Raw genomic sequence first — 22,197 nt, 5'->3', positions numbered from 1 at the left:
CCATACACTAGATTATTCTGAAACTAACTCTAAAATTTTCTATTCCTATTGTAAGGTAGAGGATGAATTAATAGCTACCTACCGTGAAAGGAGATAAAAGTATAGTTTTATTTTTTATTTATTATAAGTAGATTATGAAGAGGCTTGCCTGGTCCAAATAAATTTTTATCCTCCATCACAACAGATGGTTAGATAAAAGAAATAAGAGACAAAGGGCAGATGGGACTCTAGAGTGTTCCAGAACTAAAAGAAAACATGAGTCCTTCAATACATTTTAACATATGAAATAGTAAATCCGTAAATGAAATTGTTAAATAATGGAAATTACACACAAAAAAAAGTGCCTAGACTTATTTTAAAGTACTCATATATGTTTAAACTAAAAGCAACATTGGAAAAGTTAAAATCTTCATAAGACAGTAAGGCTTACTCTAGAGTTAAAGTCATAACTAATACTATATCTATATCATAATACCATTTTGCCAGTAGAAAGATGCACACCATAATGCAATATCCTTAATGAGCCCCAATAGAGTTCATATAGAAAAACAAAAAGTTAATCAACAAAAAAGCCCAAATTTTCTGAAATGTCAGCACAGATAAATATACACATAGAACAAATTTTCACTAAAAAAATCTTCAATCACTTCCATCTTGCAGAATGCAATTGAAAATGCCATAACCTCGATTATTTTAAATTCTCAAATTGGGTGCTTATGAAATCACAGATAAAGGTCTCTAAAAAATTGGAGGTAAGCATTATGAAAGCACAAAAGCAGTTCAGCATTGACTTTGGAATCCATAAACCACAATTTAACCTCAGAAAGTACAAGAATAATCCGTTGTTCAGTAAAAAAAAAAGCAAAAGCTTTAATTCGAGAACAACATTCTGGTTATTGACCACGAATAATATCAAGCAAAGAAATTAAAAAACAAAAAACCCTAAAACATGTGAAATTGATTTTTTTCATTTCTGGTAACGAGCTACCTCATGGTCGTTGGGAAAAAAGCCCATGAGTCTGCCAGCAGAATTCTGATAAGCGTACATGAATCCACCCATAAGCCCAATTAAGCCTCCGGTTACCATAGATGGTCCCTTTATCCCTGGCTTTATTCCTACACAGAAAGATCAAATAAATAAATTAAAAAATCCATCATCTATAGTATTAGGAATTCAAGAAAAATGGGAATATTGCGTGAGAAATCGAATAAGATTTAAGAGAAAAAAACCAGAAAGGTAGCCGACGGTGACGGAGACGCCGGTGATGGTTACGAAACGAAAATAATCAAGAGTACTGAAGTTTCCGACAACTTTGGTGAAGGGAGGATTCCGATCTACGACCGGGTACTCTGGTTTGGCGGAGGCTGTGATGTCTGTGTTCATCTTTGCACTACTCTCCAAGGCTCCAACCTAGAACTCTCAGCTTTCCTTCGTTCCGTCGATGGAGTTGATTGAACACTATCTCCATAGTCATGGGCCCCTTGAAACGAAGCCTTTTGTATTGGACCTGGGCTGATTTTACCATGGACTGTATTATAATTACTTTTGGGCCCTTATGTGGGAAACTTTACTGACTTAATTTTTTTTATGAAAATATAACACAAATCTAAATTAGTTTTTTAAGAGGCTTTTTAGTGAGAAATATATTGTGAATGATTTTGTATCTTTTATTCTTTTGTATTGTCAATGATTATGTTTTGTTTTGTTAAGTTTTGTTGTTTGTAGTGAATGAAAATTGGCCAACTTTGAATAATTCATACTACTGCTGACAAGATAAGTATTTTCTTTTTTCATCTCATTGAATTATAGAGAAATAATTGTTAGAGAATATATTCAATGAAAATATGGAAGAAAAAAATATATATAACTTTATGCAAAAATTCAATAAATAAGGTGTTTGATAAAAGTAATGTTACAACTCAATTATACAAGAAACAAGTAAATAGATGAAAAAAGATGTAGAAGAATAATACAACTCAAATCATAAATAATACAAATAAAGATGAAGACTAAAATAAAGAAATAAGAACAAGAACTCTTACACAACAAAAGTGTAGAGTAATGGGGATCACCAACTTAAACAAGGTTCAAGATCTTTCTCCAAAAACTTATTTCCCCAAATTCTCTAAGCTCTAAGGGATCTCTCAAAGAAATAACTCTCTTGAATTATCAAACATCTATGTTGTATTTTCTAGCCAAGTATTTTGTGGAAAGAAAATGATATGTCATACAAGTGAGCAATAGACTCCTATTTATAGAGTTTGAGAAACACTATAAATTTCAAATTCCACAAATCCTTGTGATTGTTACTAATGTTTAGTTGGATGCTTGTTGAATTAAAATGAAGATTTTGGAGTTAATTGGGATGTTAAAATCGTTCAAATTGGAGAAAAAACAAATTGGAATAGGCTGTCAGCACCCCAGGCCGCGACCAGGAGTATCAGTGGCCGCGACCACTAGTCATTGTCCCCCAAGTCGCGGCTAGTGGGCGCAGCAGCCACAATGCAATTTTCAGCTTCCCAATTTTCCATATTTTTCCGAAACATCACAAACTCATTCCCACTTGATTTTGTAACTTTCATACACATTATAAGATTTAAAATCACATCTCCAACATCCAATATTATATTTTAAAAAATTGTTAGATTTTTTTTTCTTCCAATATTATAATAATATATATTTTTAGCTTGTTAGGTAATTAAAACAAAATGATATTATCACCACAATAAAAAAATAATCTGATCAAAATTTAACAAATGACATCTTTTTTTACTATTTTGTAAATCAGCGCATTTTATAATATATTGATAATATTTTAGAATAAGATTAACGAGTGAAAATATAACATTTTATAATATATTTTTGTAAAATATTTTTGTTGCGTCAACTTAATTATGAAGAGCACTAAACAATAATTTAGAAAGAACAGAAGAAATCAAAAAAAATTTATGTGGTTCAACAGTTAAATTATGAACACTCTCTCAAAGCTTCGAATGAAAGCAATTTGACAGAGTTTCTTTTCAGTACAAATTTGTGCGTACTTACAAATGACATAATTCATGCTATTTATAGACATGGTTGTAGGAATATCTTACCCCAAATTCAAGAAAGTTACAATCAAATATTTAAATTTGAAATAAATATCTGAATAAATAATACTATCAAATGCATTAATTATAATAACAATCCCATGAAAATAGGGATTCAAGACACGGTTTTACCGAATCCCTACGAAATAGGGATTTCCTAACAGCTTTTCCATGTGGTAAACGCATCATTGAACTCAATTGTTGTCTTGACGCGCTTTCGAGACTAGCCAAGCTTCTAGCTCATCATTCTAGTTACTGCCTCCTCCTCATCCACTAATTCGGTCAAACTCATTCCTCGGAAAAGGTTGGTATCTTCGAGCCTGCGGCTCATGCTCGAACGCATATAATAAATCTAGAACCATTTGTCAATTTATACAAGTGTATTGCTAATACTTGTTAATCTTGAGCGTAATAATTTTTTTTTAAATAATATTTTGCAAAATAACTTTCTGATGTAGGATATTTATATTTAGAATATTCTAGAACTTTATTTTGTTATATTTTTCCTTTTTATTAGCTTTATTGTAATGGCTATATAAGTCTAGTAAAAAAAATGTAATGATAACTTTTGATAATGATATTTGAAATAGAATTTTGAGAGTCTCATATTTGAGGTTTTTCTCTCGTTGCCATAGATTTGGCATGAACTTTGGTCACCCATCCAACCGGCTGCATCACTTTCTAGACAAAATGTCAGGAGTTTATTATTGGTAACTCGTTATAATATGACTAATCAAATTGGTAAATATTGATAGTACTATAAAAAAAAAAATCATGGGGAAGTTACATTTTATATGTCATTGTTTACCAAGTTTACAAAAATATGACTTTTTTTTCCTTTTTCAAAAAACTTATTTTATGGTTATTTTTAAAGAATGCTCAATTTATTTGTTTATTTTCCCATTTATTTTTTTTTGTACAAAAATTTGTTTATGTCATAGTTTTATTATTAATCAAGTTTTGTTAAATTAGAAGGATATTTTTGTACTTTTAATTATTATTTTTTAGCTTTAATAATTTTTTATATAACTATTTTTATATTAAATTTTACTGTAATTTTTTTTATATTAATATTATTTTTATATAACAAAATCAAGCTATAAGGTGGTACAAACATACAAACCATAAGTTGGTACAAAACATATGACATAACAAATCTAAATCAGAGCTTGGCACAATAACACTAAAATATAATGAGTCGCTGGACATAATAAGGGTAGGATTTGAAAATAAGTTATAGTCGTTACATAATCCTTAATACCATATGTAGTGAAAAATTTAGATATGTAAGGGAATATTATTTGACACAATTTGCCACCTCCCCATGTATATATAATATTAAATACAAATTAGGTGTAATACATGTTTGATTTATAAAATTTATCAATTATATTGATTAAATTTGTATTATTGTGACATAAATTTCAAATAAGTAAATGTTACACCCAGATACCCGAGATTGTGATCTCGAAAGTTGGACTCGTCAATTGCGAGCTCAAAATATCTGAACCGCATGTGCATGACCCAGATGTGGAACCCTAGAGTCAAGATGGCTACCTCGAAGACTTTTTAACCTCGACGTTCTTTCTGAGATCGAAAGAGTTAGCATCGGAATATGCCCCGATGCCGGGTGTCTGCGAATCAAGTAGCCCGAGCCTGGCACGAGTATAACCTCAGACTGTGACAGCCTCGGTGGTATCCACCTGCTCCGAGCTGGTCTTGGGGAAAGGAACCTAGCTCATAGCTTATCTATAGACTTTGACCGGTATGATGCTGATTGCCGACCTCGAACAACTTAGTGGGTCATCTGATGAGACGCAGTCCATGCATTCAAAAGATATTTATTTTTGTAACTTCCCTACACTAAAGGGATATTAACTAGTATGTTATATGTCCCCTGGTCTTCAAGAGACGTTTCCTTGTATATAGGAGTTACAGAATTTAATGTCATTATTTCCATTAATAAGTAGGAGTATCTTCCCAAAATATGTGGGAACGAACTCTGAGAACCCTCTATAAATAGAGAGGTCATGAACATTTGGAAGGGACGAATTTTTGATATCTTGAGAGAATTTCTGGAGAATTCATCCCTGAAGGATTTCCTGAAATTTCCAAAGTCTTAATAAAATTGACTCGTGGACTAGGCAGAGTTAACTGCTGAACCACGTAAAATTCTTGTTGTTTTACTGTATTATTCGCCTGCGCTATAGTTCCTATTGTTTAGTTGCTCTACGTTTTAAATTGACGAAAAGCGACGTCAACAGTAAACAATATTATATATAAAAAATGACATAAGCATATTATATAAAAAATTAAATCAAAATATTATTTATAATTTTTTAAATATATATTTGTACGCCCTGGTTTTCCCACGGGCTGATTAGCAGGTCGAGCCTCGGACTAATCATGGTTAGTCCGTCAATTTCCCCAGGTCGGAGATCCTGTTTTCGAGGTCGTACCCCCTTAGCTCGAGGTATCATCAAGGACTCGCCAAGGCTGCCCAAGACTGGGGGAAGGAGTCTGAAGGCCGAAGGTCGGGTCAGGGAAGCAGCTCGTGGTACGAGCTTCTCATGGATCTCTGACCCTTTGTAAAGTCAACACACGTAAGATAAACGTGCCTATATCTGACATCACGTGTCCGATATCTCCCTGACTTCTCGGACACGCAGCAGGAACGTGCGTATTCAGACACTCACGGCTGGGTTGGGCCTTACGGCCCATTATCTCCTTATCTATCGATTTGACCATACCTATGTGTCAGGTTTAGGAATTAATCATGAATGTCACAGAGTTGATATGATAAATAAGAAGGTCACGGGATGACCTCCTTACCAACTTCCAGGTGCCTTCTCCTATAAATATGGAGATCCTGGGAGTTGATAGGGGTTGGAAAAAATAGTCTCTGAAGGGATATACATTTTGTAACCAAATACCCAGAATATATCAATAATATTGACTAGTGGAGTAGAAGGATTTTAACCTTTGAACCACTTAAAAACGTGTCTTGGTCACCAAGTTCATCCTCTAAGATTTCATATCTGTGACGGTTCTACTTTCAGGACTAATTATTTTCTCTCATTCTCTTAATTACCTGTTGGCGAAGAACCGCGTCAACAATATTATATGATACTTTTTTTAAACATAAATGAATATTTTTTTAATAAAAATTAAGATTATGTATTACATATTATTATAATAATAATAATATTTTATAATATTTAAATTTATATTTACATAATTATTAAAGATCTAGTCTTTTATTACATATTATTATAGTAACATTATTTTATAATATTTGAATTCATATTAATATAATTAGTAAAACATTAGGATGGTATATTCTTATCATAATAATATTTTATAACATTTAAATTTATATTAATATAATTATTAAATATCTAGTTTTGTATTATAAATTATTGTAATAATAATATTTTATAATATTTGAATTTATATTAATATAATTAATAAATATAGATTTTTAGTTAATTTTAAAAATATATTTCGTTAAATATTTAGAATATTTTATTAAAGTTAATAAGTGTTAAAATAAAAAAAAATCGTTATCTACGTACTTTTTATATAGAAGAAATATTAGTATGCGATCGAGCTTGATGACTTTTCTATGACTTTTTTTTATTTTAGGGTGAGGTATTTTAGGGTGAGGAAGATATCAAGAAATTTCAGAAAATTGTAATAATAGTGAAACGCTATAATTTTTTTTAGCAGAAACGCTACAACTTCTTAATTTTAAGTATTCTAAGAAAATAACTAACAAATAAGTGGAGGAGACTCATTCTTTACGAGATTATTATTCAGACATATTTTGAGTTCAGAATTAATATTCCTGCTAAAAAAAAGAAAGTATTTTCCTCCTCCTTATGTAGCAGTACCGTGGAAAGTTCATATATATAATTACTTAGGAGAAAATAGTTTATTTATACTTTAAAATTGTGCCGGAAAAGTAAAATATAGAGAAAATGTAGCAAAACATTGATGTTGAAGGGCTGTGCCAATATTGATCATCGAAACTGCTATGAAAATATAATATAGTAAAAAGGAAAATTTCTTCGGTCTTTCGTAGGCGCTATACCCATTTACCGCGTCTATACAATAGTTTTATATTGTATCATTTAAAAAAAAAAATTAAAATATAAAATTTGGATTGAGTTTTCAAAAAACATACAAGCATCCGCTTAAATTTTAATTCATAATTAAAAATGTGCCCGGATACTTTATAAATTTGATAAAATTATTAATTTTTACGTGAAAAAATCAACTAAATAATGAGCCTAAAAAATTGATGATTTTCTAAAAATTTATTTTGAAAATAAAAAACACTATCATTTTAATTAATTAAAAGTATTTCTATATATTCAATTTTTTTGGTGTTTAATTAATTAAAAGTATTTCTATTTTTAAAATTTGGATTTTAATTTTTAGAAAATTAATATTATTTTTTTAATATATAAAATGTATTATAAACTGGTAGGGGCATTTCAGCATTTTTTTTATTTTCGATATTTGAAAAAATTATAACTAATTTTTTTATCCTACAAATTTTTTTAAAATTTTGAATAATTTATAATGTCAAAATGAGAGTTCAAACATTTAATTGCACGCATGACTAATTTTTTTATACATGTGGAAAATAGACTGTTTGAATTCTAATTTGAGCATTATAAATTATTTAGAATTTTCTGAAAATTAATAAGATGTCTGTTATAACTATAATATACACTTACAGAAAAAAAATTAAGTTATAATTTTTCCAAATATCAAAAATAGAAAATGACCCTACGGTGGGACATAGAATGTATGCCCCTACTATTGAATTATCATATAGTTTATATAGAAATATTTTGATAACATTAAAAATAAATTTTGAATAAACTTGTATATTTTTGTTATCTATTTACTATATTTGGTATTAACCAAATAAGAAATGTGTAAATCAGTACTAAAGCAAACAAGAAATGTTAGCTTATAAAGTGGTATAATCTTATTAAATTAAGAGAAATTATATGAAATGACCCAGGTTAGTGTTAACAAATGTCTCTATTTTATAAATAGTAAGCAAATGACCTCTCAATTTTTTAGGATTACATTAATTTCCATTCTTACCTTTTAGTTCAATAAGTTTCAAATTTATAAATATACTCCACGTTATTAATGTCAGTATATAGATTATGAAATTTATGTACATATACATATATTTAATTGCTAGTGAAAAAAAATAAATGAATACAGAAGCAAAAATTAAGACGAAAAGTAACGTGTAAATTAAAGTTGCAAAAAAAGTAATAAGAATACGATTATTTGTGTAATTTTATTATTTTGAAATATGACATTCGGCCATTTTCTTAAATTTTTTAAAATAGAGTCATTTATTTAATTAACCAATAAATTTGGGACTATTATGCTCCCAGTCCCTATTAATTAATTTGTATGTGTAAATTAAACATATATTAAGAAATTCATTATATATAATGATCGCATGGGATGATATTACATACCTACCCTTTTGGGATCATACAAATAAAACCAATGATATACATCATTCCGAATTTGATATATATATTTTTTCTATTTTTATTCTAATGTATATGCTCACGACCTCTCAAGTAAAGTAATTCCTAAAACAATGATATACACTAGTTCTAAGTTATAATAAATAGATCTTATTTAACTAATATATAAAATTATAAATTTATAATTTTGATAAAGTGAGGGTACATATTGCATGCATTGCATTGATGTTGGTACATAACGATTCGGTTTTGGGGTAACAACGGAGCAAGGAAAAAGAAAAACCAAGAAAATTGGATAGAAAGCATAAAGAAAGTACGTGATGGCCCACGCGCTTTGCTTCTCTCTCCTTTATATATATATATATATAAGCCAAACCCCATTAGGCATTAGCTCTACAAATTTTTTTACACATACAAAAAAGTTGTCTTTCATTTTAAAGAAGTCATAATTATTTGCAGTTTTGCGTGCAAATCGTCATATAATCATTCATATATGGCATTGCAAGAATTAAAGGCCGATTTAGACCTTGAGTCTCAGCAAAGCAGAGCTACTCATGCGTTGCTAGTAACCGGTATAACTACTACTAGTTACGACGTCATCCCGGCAAGAAAGGTTGCGTGGTGGCGCGTGCTTTACGCGATCGTTCGTGAGAAAAAATTCTTCCTTTTACTAAAGCAAAACGGAAACCAACGACTACTTCTCACTCAACCACTTGCTCCTCCTTACTTTCCTCTTCTCAATAATACCGACGCTCGTGCTATTGAAGTAAGTAAGTAGTAGTAGTTTCCTCTCTAACTAATTATTTGTATATTATCTTTTAAGGTTATTTGCAGCCATAATGCTAAAATTTTCATAATCAATTTTTTTTTGTTGCACTTGCATACCAATTTTTTTCAATATAGCAATAATATCAAATCTTTGTTAATAATATCAAATCAAAATCAATATAGTAATAATATCAAATCTTTGTTAATATTACACTTATTTAAGGTATTAGTACTATTAAAAAAAATTAAATTGGTATTTATGTGCAAATCTTAGTTAAAATTTGGTATTTTTGCTGCCAAAAAATTTGATTTGATACTTAAGTGCTACTATTAGCAAAAATTTGGTATTATTGCCATAAAAAATAGATCTATATTTAAGTACAACTATGGCTATTTAGGTTTTTTACCCTCCGAACTATTACCACTACCGTATCGTGCCCCCTAATTTTTTCAGGCCGTTAAAAATTTCCCCCGAAATATTCACAGTAATGTAAAGAATGACTTATGTTAACTTTCAACACATGTGGCTAACAGAAGGCTGACATGGCTGTTTATATGCTAATGTGTCTTGGCCATGTCAGCACCATGTGTGTAATTTTAAAATTAAAAAATCTATAATCATATTAAAAATTAGTGAATTAAACACTAAAAAATAGAATTAATAAATTAAACCATTTTTTATACATTAAAAAAAATAAAAACCATATTTAAAAACAATAAAATTACACACATGGCGCTGACATGGCCAAGACACATCAGAATGTAATGAGCCATGTCAGCATTCTGTGTTGAAAGTTAACGGAAGTCCTTCTTTACATTACTGTGAATATTTCGGGGGAATTTTTAACGACCTGAAAAAATTAAGGAGCACGATATGGTAGTAGTAATAGTTCGGGGGCAAAAAACCTAAATAGCCTACAACTATTATGAAAGTCTATTATTTATCAAGCTCTTATGTACAATACTTAATGTAGATGATCTAACCACATATTGGAGATTTTCTCGTTTTACTTCAATTTTTTTTCATTCTAACTATGTAGAGGTTTTTTTAGTAAACAATAATTTTATTATAGCATGTATATTTTTCTTAATTTTTTTATGCATATAAATTTTATTTGGTTAATTTTAACGAATTTTTTGAAACTAACTGAATTTGTGCATACATGTTGATTTTGTATATTAACTTTTGGTTTATAATGCATTAATTTTTAGTTGATGTGATTTTTTCTTTAATTTATATATAGCAAATTTTTATTTATTTAATTTTTTTATTGCAAAAATTTTAGAAATAGTTTGGTATGTCAATTTTGGTTGATGTTAATTTCTAGTTAACGTTAATCATTTGGTAAACCTATTTTACTGATGTGATATTTTAATAGAACGACCCCAAAATGTGTTCAATAAGCTAATCTATATCAAAAAAAAATTCATAAATTTACTATTTTTTTGATATATTTTTTACTGATTACAAAAATACGGTCTCCCTAATATATACTTTACATTTACCCAACATACATTAAACATCCACCACACATATACCATATATATATACAAGAATTGTAAAAAAAGTTTCTGATGTAGTTTTTCTATTAAAATAGTGACACAAATATGATACATCTGTTTTTTTTTTTTTAAGGAAGCTATATTTACATTCCATAAATATATAAATTCAGCCAAAACTAAATATACCTTATTCAATAAATAAAAAAAATTAAATTAATTTGTAATTACACACGACACATTCCTATATTATGTCTTGATGAGTTTCACATTTTTTTTTACAAATAATAGTAAGGGGTATTGGCGGTGATAATAGCAAATTTTTTTTTAAAAATTACACTTTAGTATCCAATTTTTTTTTGCGGTAATAATACATAAATCTACAATTTTGGTGCAACCGTTAATACTCACTGTTCACTACCCGTTAAGTATTCACATGACACGTTTTTATTAGTCTAGTTGGCGATGATAATACACAAATTTTTTCAAAAGTTAAATTTTAATACCCAATTTTTATTTTTTGCGGTAATACATAAATCTACAATTTTTGTACAACTATTATTAATTACCGTTAAATATGCATATGGTACATATGGATTTTGGGATGATTTTAGATAAATTATTTAAATAATATAAAAATTATTTTAAATTTAAAAAAATATATAAAAGATTATAAAAAACTAATTAATAATATAGATTTTGGGATGATTTTGAGTTTCTATTTTAATTTGGGTTATTTTGAATTTGCAAATTTTAGTTTTATTAATTAGTTTTTGATAATTTTTAAAATTATTTTTTAAATGATTTTTATAGTATTTAAATGATTTATGGATATTGGTGGCGAAAATACCCAATTCATTTCAAAAGTTACATTTCAATACCTAAATTTACGAGTATAAAATTATGTCACGTGAATACTAATGATTACACTAAAATTGTAGGTTTATATATTATTACCGCCAAAAAAAAAATTTAGGTATTAAAGTATAACTTTTGAAATTTTTTTAGTATTATCGCTGCTAAATAATAATAATAATAGTAATACACATCATTTCTTGAAAACTAAAATTAAAGTTTTAAATGAAAATTTTGATTTTTTCTTAATAAAATAGGTAATTCAATAAAATAATACAATATCAAGAATAAAATTAATAAAAATTACTTGAAAAGTCTAATAAAATTACATTTATATTATGTGATGTTTCTAATAAGAAAATATGTTATGTGTTATTATATAATTCTAGGAGCAGAAAGATTTAATTTAAAAGAAAAAAATCATAGTTTTAATTCTACTATAAATGGGGTGTACCAAGTTAAAAATTTTATAATAAAATTAAAGAATTAAAATAGTATGTTTAACTCATTTCTTTAGGATAAATATGTAATAGTTAGATTTTTGAAAAAATGAGTGTATTTAGATTTAGAGTACTCTCATCAATTTCTCTACTCTATCTTTCAAAATGTATCACAAAAATTTTACCTTTTTTTTAATTTAACATCAGATTTTTACAGTACACCATACAACAATTTCTTTATATTTTTCTTTACCTCATTTAAATATTATATTTTTAAATATTTTTTATTAATTAAAATAAAAAAGTAGAAGAGAAAGAGAAAGATAAATAATAAAAATAAAATTAATTAGAGTGAAAGAAAGAAAAGGAATAAAATAATGAAAAAATATATTTACAGGAGGTTTATTCTTTCTCTCATGTAGAGATGAAAATAGATAGACTCTAAAATAGAGAACTAGTTTACATCACCTGGAAGAAGCTTTATCCCTTGATTCTTCAAATTTTTTAATTATACTTTACTTTGAATAAGCTATTCGGAGTGCTACTCTAGTCTATCCTAGTCTATCTTTCAAAATGTATCACTAAAATCCTATTTTTTTATTTTACATTAAATTTTTACAGCACACCAAATATCAACTTTTTTATATTTTTTAAATATTGTATCTTTAAACATTTTTATTAATTAAATAATAATAAAAAATGATTTAATTTGGAAAGAGAAATAAAAAATAACAATTAGTAAATGTTTGGCGGAGTTCTTAAACCATCTCTACATTTAATAGAGGTATTAGCTTTTTTTAAGCTCCTCTAAAATAGATCACCTATGTACATCACCTGCTGGAATCATTTTTATGGTTCTTTCTTCAAAATTAAAATCAACCTTTTGACCAACTAATGGCCACGTGTAAGCTTCTCCACGTTTTGGTACTTTGACAATGATTATATTTTAGCCACAAGTAAACACAAAATTTAGGTACTTTAACAATTATTTTTTTATTTTGTTTTTCATAGCATAATTTATTTTCATAACATAATTAAAATATATTTTAAATATAAAAAATATATTAATTGATTTAAAAATGAAAAAAATATATTTAAATTAAAATAAAAAAAATGAATCAGGATTAAAATAAAAATGAATCTTAAAACTTATTTTTGTCTCCTAAAAAGTAAAATAACTTTACAACTAAAATGCCTAATCTTTGTGTTTACTTACCGCTAAATACCAAAATTTTGGTTTTTTGGTGGTAAAAATACCAAAACGTGAAACAACCGTTAACTAACACATGGTTATTAATTCGTCAAAAGTCAAACTTAACGGTTGATACCGAAATGCAAGAAAAAGTAATGTTTTTGTACTTTAAAAAAAAATAGTATGTAAGATGAAAAAAATAAAAGTTGTGGTACTTTTTTTCTTACTAAAAATTTATAATACTTTTAATTTTTTTTGGCTTCTCTCCAAGTTTTTATTATTTTATCACCAACGATGTTACCGAACATTTTAAATAAATATATATATATGGAAGACTTCTGAATGGTTACTACCTATAGATGGGTACTAACAATTATGATGATTTGATAACATAGTGACTTGGTATAGCAAGTCACCAATAGGTAAATGTTTTTTTTTCTACATTAATTTCGAATTTAGTTATTTTTCTTTTGCCATAATTAATGTTGTGTCCGACCAATGAGAGACACTGGCTATATTTAAAAATTGAGATGTATTTGAAAAATGAAAAGTTTACAATATTATATTTTCATAATAAATACACTTTTTTCATCAGGTAAACCTTCCAAAAATTTGAAAAATCAAAATTTATTTATAGAAATATTAATTAACAACTATAAATATGGACCATTGATCTTAATCCAATGGTTAATATTAAAGTAACTATCCATGGATAGTAACCATTAAGAGTGCACCCATATATATATATATATTTATACACTAGATACAAGCAACGTGAAATATGCACGTTTGCTTAGTTTTATTTATAGAATTTATTAACTATTTTTATTAAATTTATATTAATGTCATTTAAATTTCAAATAAATATCATATTTTAATTAAATAATTTATTTATTTTTGTTTAAGTTTATGTTTGTTCTAGTTTTTGAATTTGGGAGTAACAACAAGAGATTATATATTATATGTTTAATGTAATATTAAATATTATATGTGGATTTTAAATTTAAGTTTCTTACTGGTTTAAAAAAAAAACAATTTGTTACTAATTGACAGTAAATTATATTATATATTTAATATGATATTATTCTAATAAGTGAGTGTGAGTTTAAGTTTAATTAAATTTTATTTAAGTTATAAAATGATTTTATTATTTTTAAATAATTATCATTGTAAAATATCTAAAAAATATCATCTTTTAATTTGTTTAATTATTTATTATTTTTAAATAATTATCATGTAAAAAATCTAAAAAATATTCTATTTTAATTTGCTTGATTATTTATTATTTTAAAATAATTATCATTGTAAAATATCTCAAAAATATCATTTTTTTTAATTATTTATTTTATTTTATTTAAGTTTAAGTATTTACAAACTACCGTTAAATATAAGAATATTCAGTTAAATATAAAAATATTCTGTTAAAGTTAACATTAAAAAATAAAAAACCGTTAAAACCAAAAAATTCCGTTATCTACACACTTATTATATAGAAGAGATATTGCTTTATCATTTATTAAAAAAAAAGATATATTCCTTTATCACTACCATTAGGTTATTAATATAAATATGTTCTTTAACATTACCAATAGGTTACTATAAATATATATACACATATATATTTTATATATAAAAAGTATGTACATAACAGAAATTCTTAATTTTAATGATTTTTTTTTTGTTAATTTTAACTAAATATTCTAAATATTTAAGGGAATATACTTTTAAAACCAATTAAAAATAAATATTTATTAATCATATTAATATAAATTTAAATATTATAAAATATCATTAGATATTTATTAATTATATTAATAAAAATTCAAATGTGTTATAAAATATCATTATTAAATTCAAATGTTATAAAATATCACTATTATAATAATATTTAATACTATACTAGATATTTATTAATTATATCTATATACATTCAAATGTTATAAAATATTATTATTATAATAATGTATAACATATAATATGTAATCCTAATTTTTATAAAATTTTACTAGAATAACTATTTAGTAATTATATTAATATAAATTTAAATATTATAAAATATTATTATAATAATATTTAATACAAAACTAAATATTTAATAATTATATTAATACAAATTCACATATTATAAAATATTATTATTACAATAATATATAATACATAATAAATACATTATATATAAGTGTCATTTGTATACAAACAATATGACTGTGTAACTAAAAAAAAATTAAAATAACATTTATCTTCTATCAAGAATAGAGAAATTTCTTCTCCAATTATTGATGTGCAATTTGAATAATATCATGAATATTTTGTACTTTAAATAAGATAGTTTGTGATCTAAAAAATTATCATATAATTATTTTTTTATAAAAAAATCATAAATAATATTTTAGTTTAATTTTTTTAATATATTTATGTCATTCTTTTATATATAATATTATTTATTTATTTAAAAGTTATATTGGCAATTATAATAAATTAATAAAAATAATTAATAAATTTACAAGTTGGTTGCACCTAGAATATTAAAAAGGCATGTAACATGTTTTTTTTTTCGGGTATATGTAATATGTTTTAACATTTCATTAAGTCATTATCTTCGTGTTACTGTTGCTGTTGCTATTGCAATATGATACTTATACCACATTTTTTAGGTTACCAAATTATCACTGATATTTTAATGTAAGAAAAATGACAAAAAAATAAATATATATTTTAAAATTTATTATATATACGTGGCGTATATTGTCAAGGGTAAGGGTGTTGTAATCATTTGAAGTGAATAAATAAAAGATTTTTTAAAAAAAAATTATTTTGTACTTTAGCCTGCTATTTAACAAAATGAAAAAAAGAAATATAAATATTGTGAGACTATTAATATATTCTAATATTATTGCATGCATATTTATAGGAAAGTATATTTAACTTTTTTTTTTTTTTTTTCTTTTTTCTTTTTCTGCATGATAATTGGCACTAGGTTACGGGAATTACTACTGGATCCTTGTAACAAGTAACTACTAAAGAGAAGAAACAAGTCACTTGGGAATCGACAACTTATAAATACTACTACCACTACAACTTAGTTCTTACTAAAACACAATTCACTTTCGAAGCATTACTACGCAGAATCTGTAACTGATATATATATATACCGGTACTATACATAAATCAATTAACGTTTTAACTTGATTTTATTGATTCCGGAAGGAATCAGAAGCAGTACCGAGGGAATCAATAAGCGTCGCAGATGTTCCACCTGCATTACTTAATGATCGTGATCATCATCCTCAAATCCAGGTGGATATTCACGAGGTGGAGACCAACAGTACTAGTACTAATAGCACGGCTGCCAGTGTTGTTAATACTACTACTGATGCAAAAAGCCAACAATTTGCTAACATCGTCGAAATAGTGAATACCGCGAACTCGGATTCCTTGACCCAATTCGGAGGCGTCAAAGGAATCGCTGAGGCTTTCAATACTGATTTGGAGGCTGGAATCTCTGGCGACCAAATTGATCTAAGTTGGCGAAAGGCACAGAGTAATTCAGATCTCCCCAGTACAGGGCAGGCAACTGAAGCTCAGCCTTCTTCAGACTTCTTCAGAATCCTTTCAAAACACTGCAATGATGCCGCTATTATGTTTCTTATCATAGCTGCGGTGTTGTCGATTGGATTTGGAATAAAGAAAGATGGCGCCGAGAACGGTTGGTACGAGGGGTTTTTCATAATGGTTGGCGTTATTATACTCGTAGTTGCACCTACATTGCGTGAAATCTGGCTACTTACACGTTCGCGAAGGGATCCATTACATTTGGAGCAGAATTCAGTCTCCCAACTCGTCCAAGGTGATGTCCTTTTGTTGGAAACCGGGTGTCTAGTCCCTGCCGATGGTTTATTCATTAGAGGTGAATCTCTAGTGGTGCATGACGGGTTGAATTCGACCGTTGATGACAAATATCCATTTCTATTTCATGGTTCTACCGTGACTCATGGAAGTGGACGTATGCTAGTTACGACTGTGGGTGCAGACACCAAATTTAGCAAGCTCATGAGTTCTGCAGCCGCTACCGCTCAAACCCCGAACAGGATCATCCGGTTCCCTGCTCAACTTGACAGGTTGAGTAAGGTTACGCACATGGTCGGGCTCATAATCTCTATCATCATTCTTGTAGTCCCTTTTGTTCGTTTTATGGTTGACAACAATTTTGATTCTGACACTGATCTTCCAAAGTTCAAGGGGAATCCACCTACGGGCGATGAAATCATGGATGTTGTAGAGAGAATTGTCATGAAACCAAGAGGATATTTGGGAACAAATTTAGTAACTTTACTAACTGTTGTAATGGTGGGACTTGTGGAAGGAGTACCGTTTATCATTACAATTACCACCATTTTATGGAGAAAGAAGATGTTGTCTGAAATAGCTTCAGATCCAGGACTGCTGGGTTCTGTGATAATGGGATCAGCAACAGTCATTTGCACTGATAAAACTCCATTGAACCCAACTGATGTTTCCATGTGCTTCATTGGTGGTATTGATGAAGCCATCAATCTTGCTGAGATGCCAAAACTCATTCGTGAAGCTCTTGGTAATGGTATCAGCGCGCCACTTGTGATGCCATCAAGTGCTCGTAAGGAAGAGGACCCGCTTCTTCCATGGGCTAACTCAAACTTGGGGATAAAGCTCGACACTTTGTGGCGACGTTGTACAGTCATGAAGATCAAGGGATTAATCTCAAATGAAGAAGGAAGTGCAGTTTTAATGAAGAAGAAGAAGAACGCCAAGATAGAGAATATGTCTTTGCATTTTAAAGGCCCTGCATCAACAATACTAGGAAAGTGCTCGAGCTACTACGACAAGAATGGAAAGGAAGAAAAATTGGATGGTACCAAACTAGATATTTTTAAGAAGAATATTGAGAAGATGCGGTCCCAAGATCTAAAACCGGTTGCTTTTGCTTGCAAGCAGGTTGATGCAACAGTTGTGGAAAACGATGACTTGATGGACGAAGATGGCTTAATCTTAATAGCAATGGTTGGTCTCAAGGAGTACACCTGCTGCGCAAAAATAAAGGAGACATTGGAAAATTTTAAAGCAGCCCAAGTGAAGTTCATATTAATCTCAGAAGATGACAAGTCAGAGCTTAAGAAGATAGCTACTGCTTGTGAATTTCTTCCCCCGGATGGACTGGTAATTACAGGTGAAGATTTTCGAGGCTACAATGAGCAAGAGAGGATGGAGAAAGCAGATAAAATCTGTGTAATGGGTAACTCTCTTCCGTCTGACAGAATACTTCTAATGGAGTGCTTGAAAAGGAAAGGAGACGTTGTCATAGCACTTGGAAGTAGAATAGAAGACATTCCCATGCAAAGCCAAGCTAATCTCTGTGTTACAATGGGGACAAGCAGCAGCAAAATGATAAGAGAGATCTTTAACCTGGAAGTTTTCGATGGGAGCTTGAGTTCCTTGCTGACTGTTACAAGGTGCGGAAGATGTACTTATCACAACATTCAAAAGTACATTCAGCTAGATCTTGTCACCAACATCGCAGGAACATTGATAGCATCCATCACCACAATGTGGTTGGGATCAAACTCTATTACCGGCATTCAACTGATCTGGACTAATTTGGTCACAACTTTCGTAATAGGGCCTGCTCTACTGATGGAACTACCCAATGATGAGCTGATGCACAAGCCTCCAATCAGACCAAATGAGCCTCTCATTTCAAAAGCAATGTGGAGAAATATAATCATTCAGGCTTTATATCAGACTACCATCTTGGTCACATTTCAATTCAAAGGGCATTATCTACTGCACTTCTTGAGGATTCATAAGCGGCAGAAGCATGTCAGTAAGCCCATGATTTTCAACAGTTTCGTTCTCTGCCAAATTTTCAACCAGGTGAATTCAAGAGAGCTAGAGAAGATAAACGTGTGGAAGGGGATTCATCGAAATCCTTGGTTTTCTTTGGCTATGGTGTTCGTACTGGGACTACAGGCGAGTTTCATTGAGGTGGCCCATGTCCTGGTTGGGGATGAGAGTTTGAATTTGGCTCAATGGGTTGTCTGTCTCATTGTAGGGATTGTTTCGTGTCCAGTAGATGCAGCTGCAAAGTGCACATGGAACCTCACCAAGAAGCTACTTAACAGGTTTCATGACTCTGCTTCCTCAGACTCGGTTTCTAATCTAGAGTTTCCATTGATGAGTACTGAAAATTCTACTTCAGAATCAGAACCATCTTAATTAATTATAGACTCTTTTGCTTTTTTTTTTTTTTTTAATCTTTTTGACTCTTGACAGAATAACTATTTTTACTACTTGAAATACTTTTAGCAAATTTATGCTCAACCTATTTCTGCTGTACAATTACAATATTAGTCTAGAATAGCCATACTTGCAACTTTAATACCAAAAACTGAATTACGAAGTAAAACTTCTGCCATCTCCGTAGTTTTTTCTTTTTAAAAAATGTAAAAATAAAATTAAATGGGGCATGTTCGTGGAAGAGTTGAAGGATGTAAAACTTACCTGAGCTGAGCTAACGATGCACAAAAGTTCTTGAGACAGGCCATGATTCCACGATGAAGAATGGAGTAACTGGTACTGGAACCAGAGTCTCTGAAGTCAACTGAAATAATTGGATAATATACCACTTGCATTCTCTTACTTTTCCACCTCTACCCCCAACTACTATAGTTACATGTTTGGTTGAAATAGAAAAAAATTTTGGTGTCTATCAGTTTCTCTTTCACCAATTATTATTTTAAAGTTTTTCTTTCCAGCCATATTTACACTATCACTAATTAATATTTCACCACTAATTAATATTATCATTCTCTCTTCATTAATAATGTCAATTAAAATAACAATTTTATTTTAAATTATTTTATGCTAAAAAAATTAAGTCCTTCTCTATTAAAATAAATTAAAACAATAAATCTTAAAAAATTATTTCTCTAGAAAAAAATGTGTTTCTCCCTTTGCTCATATTTTATTGGAGAAGGCGCTTATACTGGTTAGTACCATTTTTTTATTTTATTTCATTTTGAAAAAATTAAAATAAATGAAATGCTATGCTTTGTACAGTTGATGCAAAATTTTATTATTATTATTATTTGTCATGTATATAACCTATTACACATGTAAGTACCATTTTTTTTTACAATGCTTTTTATGGTTGATTCAAAAGTTTTATTGATTTTTTTTATTTGTCATATATATCATATTTACTTGATATTATTTTGTATTGTTAATATTTATTAGATTAGTTGATACTATCTACAACTAATAAAATATCTTGTTCAAAATGTTTTTCTTTTCTTTTCTTTTCTTTTCTTTTCTTTTCTTTTCTCTTCTTTTGATTGTATAATAGCAAAGCCCCTTTTTTTTCTTTACACATTGATGTTATAGAGATAATCTTTCTATATCAAAATTATTAAAAAAAACTACTACTTTATCACTTTTCTAATATAAATATTAGTCTATTATACATAAGGAAAAATAGAAGTAAAGAAAATCAGCACACAAAGATGTCAAACATTACATATAAGATTTGATGGTTTATTATATACATTTTTTTAAAAGTTCAATTAAAAGAGCTAGTTATATTTGATGTTGTGGGTAAACAGAGAAATAAATTTTTAAGATTTATTATTTTAATATTTTTTAATAGAAAATGACTTAATCTTTTTAGCATAGAATAATTTAAAATAAAAATGTTATTTTGATTGACATTATTCATGGAGAGAGAATGGTAATATTAATTAGAGTAGTCAAATATTAATTGGAGAGATAATGTTAATATAGTTGGGAAGAGAGAAAGTTGTAAATAAATTTAAATATATGTTAAATAAATAAATGATGTGTCTTCAAATAATTGGTGGGATAAGGAAGTGATAGGAAATTGGGGACAACAAATTTTTTTTCGTTGAAATAATATTCTATATATAAATATTAGGGTAGTTCTTCGGCACCCCAAAAACGATACACCGGTGCACTTTCTCTCTCTAGTTTTTGGCTCGAGAATATTTTTGACGTAATTTTTTTATGATTGTATATATTGTAGTTATTTAGAACATCTTACAAAGTTTAGGGAAATCTCAAATAATTTACATTGTAGAATACAAAGTTCAAATAGTTTGTTGCACGTGTGACTGTTTTTTTTATGCGCGTACAGAGTAACATATTTGAATCTTATTTTCGACACTATAAATTATTTGAAATTTTCTGAAAAATTTACAAGATGTAAATAACTACAATGTATAGTGCTGTGCCATTTTTTTTTTTCTTGGTGCATTGGAGAATTCTCCTAAATATTATATCATTATTATAGTATATTAGGTAAAATAGTTAATTAGCTAAAATAGCTCAGAAAAAATCTTAGCCAAATGTAGCTAAACTTTTTAGAGTAATATTTTCAGACATGGTTACTTTTAAGAGTAACTTAGCTTTCTCTTCTATTGTATAATATTTTATAAGTTTATTAATAAAATGGGTTACCATTGCTAAAACACCTTGCGATAGTAGAAGAGGATAGTGAATCTTTTTCAGAAATTCCAAGTTTTCTAAAAAAATTTCAATCAGGTATTTAAATTATTTCAAAAAGATAAAAACATTAGTTATTGCATATAATAGGATCTAGGCATTACTTCATTAAACTTTTTTATGCCATTGATAGGCTTGTTAAAAAGTTGTGTTGAAGTTCACCCTAGATATGAATATGCATAGATGCATCACATTTTATATGAGAAAATAATAAATTTACATGATAAGAGGATTTTTAAGAAGAATTGCAGTTTCAGTAAAAATATTCAAT

The 22,197-nt window shown here is 28.2% G+C and overlaps 2 protein-coding genes and 1 long non-coding RNA gene across 3 annotated transcripts; 1 reads left to right on the top strand and 2 right to left on the bottom strand.

The window, feature by feature from the left end:
- Positions 1-674: 674 nt before the first annotated feature.
- Positions 675-1,464, bottom strand: LOC133794770 (NADH-ubiquinone oxidoreductase 20.9 kDa subunit). Its single transcript, XM_062232154.1, has 2 exons — positions 1,231-1,464; positions 675-1,116 (listed from the first exon to the last, which is right to left on the bottom strand). The coding sequence occupies exons 1-2, from the start codon at positions 1,382-1,384 to the stop codon at positions 968-970; spliced, it is 303 nt and encodes a 100-aa protein (XP_062088138.1). The 5' UTR covers positions 1,385-1,464; the 3' UTR covers positions 675-967.
- A 1,533-nt stretch (positions 1,465-2,997) lies between these two features.
- On the bottom strand, positions 2,998-20,145 carry LOC133794769 (uncharacterized). Its single transcript, XR_009875314.1, has 2 exons — positions 19,911-20,145; positions 2,998-3,410 (listed from the first exon to the last, which is right to left on the bottom strand). It is a non-coding gene; the product is annotated as an uncharacterized LOC133794769 (long non-coding RNA).
- LOC133794768 (calcium-transporting ATPase 12, plasma membrane-type-like) lies at positions 8,835-19,734 on the top strand. Its single transcript, XM_062232153.1, has 2 exons — positions 8,835-9,387; positions 16,584-19,734. Exons 1-2 carry the CDS (start codon positions 9,115-9,117, stop codon positions 19,623-19,625), a joined length of 3,315 nt encoding a protein of 1,104 aa, XP_062088137.1. The 5' UTR covers positions 8,835-9,114; the 3' UTR covers positions 19,626-19,734.
- Positions 20,146-22,197: the final 2,052 nt, after the last annotated feature.

This window comes from Humulus lupulus, chromosome 8 (assembly GCF_963169125.1).
Source record: "Humulus lupulus chromosome 8, drHumLupu1.1, whole genome shotgun sequence".
NCBI lineage: Eukaryota > Viridiplantae > Streptophyta > Magnoliopsida > Rosales > Cannabaceae > Humulus > Humulus lupulus.
Note: the sequence above shows the minus strand (reverse complement) of the source record. Positions and strands in the feature narration are given on the sequence as shown.